Source organism: Lipotes vexillifer, unplaced genomic scaffold, assembly GCF_000442215.2.
Source record: "Lipotes vexillifer unplaced genomic scaffold, Lipotes_vexillifer_v1.1 scaffold221, whole genome shotgun sequence".
Classification (NCBI taxonomy): domain Eukaryota; kingdom Metazoa; phylum Chordata; class Mammalia; order Artiodactyla; family Lipotidae; genus Lipotes; species Lipotes vexillifer.
Window position 1 is genome coordinate 598979 of NW_006772957.1, and position 6001 is coordinate 604979.

The 6001-nt window shown below is 44.6% G+C and overlaps 1 protein-coding gene across 1 annotated transcript; it reads right to left on the bottom strand.

The window, feature by feature from the left end:
• Nucleotides 1–1420: 1420 nt before the first annotated feature.
• Nucleotides 1421–5115, bottom strand: OTX2 (orthodenticle homeobox 2). The gene is made up of 2 exons (XM_007447950.1): nucleotides 4938–5115; nucleotides 1421–3067 (listed from the first exon to the last, which is right to left on the bottom strand). The coding sequence occupies exons 1-2, from the start codon at nucleotides 4986–4988 to the stop codon at nucleotides 2447–2449; spliced, it is 672 nt and encodes a 223-aa protein (XP_007448012.1). The 5' UTR covers nucleotides 4989–5115; the 3' UTR covers nucleotides 1421–2446.
• Between the last annotated feature and the right edge of the window lie 886 nt (nucleotides 5116–6001).

Genomic DNA, 6001 nt, shown 5'->3' on the forward strand with positions numbered 1-6001 from the left:
GTCAGGGGGAATTCATTTCTACTTCGCCGTCAATTCAAAGGGATTTAACTCCGTGGTCTGTTAAACGAAGTTGTGCAAAGGTGATGGAAAAATTAGTTTCAGAGGGGGCTCGGCGCCTTTTTCTGACGTCCTCCTTTTTTAAAGTACGGGGAGAGAAACCTAACTGCGTGATTTGCTGAGTAGTCCGCTGTTTGTAGTGGTTGTTATTGTTTTTACAGAGAGGGTAATCTTTCCTGTTCCTTTGTGGGGCATCCTGAAAACTGAAGGCCGTGTGAGAAATTATTGAGGATCTGCTTTCCTTGCATGAGACCCAGTATCTGGACAGCTATAAAGCAAAGATTCATGTTCATTCCTTCTCTAACTCTCTCTCTCTGCACCCTCCACCCCCAGCCCCAATCTCATTCCAGTTGTAAACTACGGTAGGGTGAATATTATCAGTAGGTACTAGAAAATCTTGCCATCAAGTTGTGCCTCAGTTGTTGACTGTAAACTATTCCATTTCCTCATTTCCTTTAGCAGCAAAACAAAAACAATTATTAGACAAGATCTCATGTTGGGCTCAAGACAGCCTGTGCAGCAGCTAGGGAGGGGGAAATCAGCCAGAAAACAAAATGGTTGCAACTGCTAACATTCATTTAAAAAGTTAAATTAAGTGATCCTAATTTTGGTCAGACTTAAGAGCATAAGGAGTTTAAAATGAAATTAAATATTGCTTTTACCTGAGAAGCACCATAATCATTGGCCCATTTTGTCTTTTCTGGTGATTGGTTTACGAAATGCAGGTACAACTGAGAAGAGACCTATTTTTTTTCCCTCAGCACTTTCTAACAAAAACAAAAAAACAACGAAAAAACCTGACCAGGGTGCCGTATGTTCAACTACTGAAATTATAGGTTTTAAAACTTTTCTGAAACTCTTTTGTTCAGAAATCATTTCTGCCTGAATTGCTTTCAGATTCTGATTACATTCCCTCTCATGTTTACCTCAGATTTTGTTGGAAGTTAAAAAAAAAACCCTTAAATAAGAGAATAGAAACAAGGAATTCTTGTCATTCACATTTTCTCTGAGGTACTACAGTTCGCCCCTTCTCGCTTAAAAAATTGATCTGTGTTAAGACATGCTAGTAAAGTGCCTAAGAAATTGTTAGGGTTATCTGGCAGGGAGGGAAAAGCAAGGAGAGCTTTTGATTATTAGGCTCTCTATACTCAATTTCAGAGCAGTACTAATGGAAGTCACAAAAAGTTGACATACCAGTCTTTCATATCTTGTTCATTCATAGATTAGGCCCCCCTCAAAATTTTTTAAAAATAAAGTTTGCTAATTCCCTCTCTGACCCAAGAAAAACATGTTTTGGGAAGGAGTGGCTGAATGTAGGCTTCTCATTCATAAATGGTGGTATAAAATTAAACTGGACCCAATGTTGTGCTAGAACCATTTTAATATAATTGTACATATCTGCCAAATCCAGGAAGAAAGGTTTATGCATATATAACTTTTCCAGTTAACATCTGCAAGCATAAACAACGATGATCTCAGTTTATAAATTCATCAGGGTCAGAGCAATTGACCAATGTCTCTTTACTGCTAGGCTTACCAACAGCAAATTACAGATGAGTTAGTGTCCTTTTGTTTCTCTTCTCTCACTCTCCTTGTCCAGAGACATTTTGTTGTAAAGTTTCAGTGCAGCTCACCTCCAGCCAAAGGTAATCTTTTTAGATAAGTACTCAGTTGCTCTGAATTTACTTATAATTATAACCTATTTAATCACAGAAGAACCCCTGCAGAGGTGGAGTTCAAGTTTGCATACAATAACAGGAGATCACAGTTTTGAAGTCTAGCACAGATTAAAAACCACAGATGTACCATTTATATAAGACACACACTGATTGTCTCTTAAACTACATATTGACTCCTTATGAACATTATGTTTTAAATAAAGTAGTGCATCTAGGACAATCAGTCGCACAATTCACACAGCCCTGAAAAGTTTTTCAGTGCCAACTACCAGTTGGTCATGAAACGTGAGTGAGCTTGAGACACTGTCCATTCCTAAGATTCAACCAAGGATTGGCTACAACATTGGAACACCTCTGCTTAAGAAGGCTATGTCCTTCCCTCCTTTCCCTCACAATTTAGTTCTGTTTATTTTTGGTGGTATTTGGTTGCACGTGGCTAGAATGCTTTCGATCACTTTGCAAATCAGTAAAACCAATGATCTAAAACTATTATAGGATCTTAAGTATCAAATGGTTTGTCCATTTCAGGTAGCTGGTTGGCAGGCCCCTCTAAGGCCTTTCATTTTTCCTTCTATGCCTCCCGGGACATTGATCAGAAGATGAGTCTGAGCATCATACCATCTAACTCTTTTAACCAATGCCTGGCTAAAACTGGAATGTCCAGCTCAGTATATTTAAAAATCACCCACAAAAAGAGGTTCTGCAGGTCCTCACAAAACCTGGAATTTCCACGAAGATGTCTGATCTTTATAATCCAAGCAGTCAGCATTGAAGTTAAGCTTCCAAGAGGCAGTTTGGTCCTTATAATCCAAGCAATCAGTGGTCGAGTTAAAACCCAAGCTTGAAGCTCCATATCCCTGGGTGGAAAGAGAAGCTGGGGACTGATTGAGATGGCTGGTGACTGCATTGGTACCCATGGGACTGAGTGTGGTCCCTGGTCCAGGAAGCTGGTGATGCATAGGGGTCAAATAAGATCCACAGTCCATGCCCCCAAAGTAGGAAGTTGAGCCAGCATATCCTTGACTATAACCTGAAGCCTGAGTATAGGTCATGGGATAGGACCTCTGCATGCAGGAAGAGGAGGTGGACAAGGGATCTGACAGTGGGGAGATGGAAGCTGGGCTCCAGATAGACACAGGAGCACTGCTGCTGGAAATGGCTGGGACTGAGGTGCTAGAGGGGGGAGTGAATTGGCCACTTGTTCCACTCTCTGAACTCACTTCCCGAGCAGGAGACGTCTTCTTTTTGGCAGGTCTCACTTTGTTTTGACCTCCATTCTGCTGTTGCTGCTGCTGTTGGCGGCACTTAGCTCTTCGATTCTTAAACCACACCTTGAAAGGGAAAGAAACTTCTTTAACATGGTTTCAGTGACTCCTTAAGGAAAAGAGTGGCTCCCAGATTATAAATCCGTCCTAGATGGACAGATGAGCTAAGCAGACCATCTCTCCTGCCAGTGAAACTCTCGTATATGTTCCTGGAATTATAAGAAAGTTGGGGAGCCTCTCTATCTAAAAGCATTTGACCCTGCTTTACTCCCAGCTCAGAACAGTAAAATTTAAGATAATCACCCACATCATGACTAAAAATCCTCCCCCTCACTTTCCTATCTCTTATTTCACCCCAAATACACACATACACGTAAGACCCAGCTGCATTTTGGAACTCTCACAATGGAATAGAACATATCTATATCTTTTGGATGGGAACATCAGAGAAGTGAGGGAAAACAATCTGTTGTTATATGCCAGCAAGAACAGCCTAAATTCAAACAGTTTACAGTCCATCTTCCAGGTAGCAACTACTAATATGTAGGTTGGTTCCATCACTCTACTTTTTGTCTCTTCTAGAAAGACTCACAGAAGAAAGCTCCCAGGAGAAATGATCCTGTTGAGGAAGAAGGTCTGAAAGCTACTATTTGCCAAAACCTTCTTTTTGGTAAGTGGAGTGACTCGTATATACTCTGCTTTGAGCTCAGAGACAGACTCCTCTCCTAGGCTCAAGTCTGAGCTTTCAGGGTAGTGCCACTTGACACATAGATTGTTTACTGTATTATGTTCATCGGCTTGTCAACTTTGCCTCTGTGTGTAACTTTGAAAATTCTCTTTACCAGCCTCCTTCATGTTCTGCAATGAAGGTGCTGTGTTTGGTGTGTGAGGGGGGGCTCATCAGGGAAGCTACTGGCATTTTCTGGGCAAAAGTCCTTAGTTGTCCTCTTGAATGAGCTCTCCATATGGGTGTCTTAACTGTGGTAAAAATGATGCCGTGAAGACTGAGCACAAACCACCAACCATGCAGAGCCATTTATTTTCTTTCAGTTAAGACTTTAGTTCAAGCCTCACAAGTGCTAAAATTTCTTCTGACTTTGAAAAAGGCTCTGCTTGATCTGCAGTTTATGCTGATGTGTCCTAGCTGAAGGGGAGTCCCAGGTGTACATGTGGTTTAGGTGCTAAACATTCTTTCCAGAGAAATCTATATGGGACTAGCATTCCAGAAGAGTTGGGAGTTTACTTTCCTCTCCAGCTTAAGGTCAAGTTAAGGGGGAGTAAGGGGAGGGGGGAAGGTATCATTGGGATACCATGTTGACATTTTATCTGCTGAATGGCTCAGATCTAGCAAATTCTGTTCCATCCCTAAGAAGTCAAAGAAAACACTGTTACTGTGTAATTTCTTCTTCTACCACCAAACTGACATGTGACCTTGAGCAAGTCATTTACTCTACTTCTTCATCTGTAAAAATACTGGAACTATCCAGGAGCTAAGCTTCTTTTACCCCTAAAAGTAGATGAGAATGGGAGGGGGGATTTCCAACGGGGGAAGGGAAGAACTAAAATATTATGTGACTATCCTTGAAATCTGCCAAGGCTGGGCTTCTGTCCACCAGGGGTCCAAGGGTTCTAGGACTGTGCTTTATCAATGCAGCTAAATCACCAGTCTTAACCTTGCCAACTGGACCGGAAGAACCTTGGTTATAGGATTGGGCGGGGGTGGAGGGACAAAAAGGGGCACGAGGAGAAATCAGACACTCAAGAGGCCCTAAGAGAAAAGTTTACTGGCTTCCGATGGAGCTGAGCGTTTAGTTTAAAACCTTCCTTTGGTCCTCTCCAAGACCTGGAATTCTCCTGGGTCCTCAACAAGCACAGTGCTGGGGGGAGGGGTGGCACGGTCAGGAAGGATGGCTGTGTCTACCTACATCTGCCCTACCTGCACCCTGGACTCCGGCAAGTTGATTTTCAGCGCCACCTCCTCCCGCATGAAGATATCTGGGTATCGGGTCTTCGCAAATAACGCTTCCAGAACGTCTAGCTGAGCCCGGGTGAACGTCGTCCTCTCCCGCCGCTGTTTCCGAGGGGTGGCTGCGGGACAAGAAGCCCAGGGCCCTTTAGGGTGCGGGAGCAGCTTCTCAGTCACAGGGGTCTCTGCGGGTGTCCGACTCCCGCCACGCCCACACTCAGCACTCCCCTGGTCCTCGCAGCAGCTCAACCCGGACCCTACCCGTGTCCTCCCCACCCCCTCCCGGCCTCGGCTCCTCTGGCAGACACTGCCCCTTCCAGGGAATGCCCCACTCCGCCTGACGTCGGAGATGGCTCCAGACAGATCGTCTGTTCGAAAGCTAACCAAAAAAAAAAAAAAAAAAAGGAGGACAAAAAACAAGAACCCTCCAAAATCAACCCCTAAACCATCAACACAAAAACCCCACTCTGTGAAGTCAAAGGATCCCTGAGGACCGGCAGCTCGAACTGATGGGGCAAATCTCGATTCTGCCCGAGATCTAGGCTTTTTAGGACTCCAAGGGCCTTTGTTCCTCCATCTTTCAAATGGGGGCATATTTCATACTTCTTGTTCTAGGAGGATTTTAAAAAACAGATCTTATCAGAAAGGAAAGCACTCACACCCGGGGTAAATCACACCACTAAGGATTAGAGGCTAAGGGCCTGGAGGTCAGGGGGAAGCCCCAGGCTTGGCAGGGAGAATTTATGATGAGGAGCCCGACTTCGCCAAGACGGCACTTCTGAGGAATTGGACTTCGAGGTACAGGCAGGGTCCCCTCGACCAAATGACAAGGACAGTAGCCTTTCTCGCCCCACTCCTACGTTGTAGATCCACCTACTCCCTTTCCCCCAGCCCCTGTCCTCTCCTCGGCCGGTAAATGCCCTGTGGCTTTGAGCTGCTTCTAGGAAGGAAAACCCAGTGGAGACCTCGCCTGGAGCTGGGGCGGAGGCGACGCCACCGCCAACCCCGGTGCTCGGGGGAAAGAGGGTCACAGA

Coding starts and splice junctions, on each gene's coding strand:
- OTX2 (XM_007447950.1), bottom strand. CDS start 4,988: ATGCGGGAGGAGGTGGCGCTGAAAATCAACTTGCCGGAGTCCAGGGTG. Junction 3,068..4,937: donor TGCCGGAGTCCAGGGTGCAG/GTAGGGCAGATG, acceptor TTCCCTTTCAAG/GTGTGGTTTAAGAATCGAAG.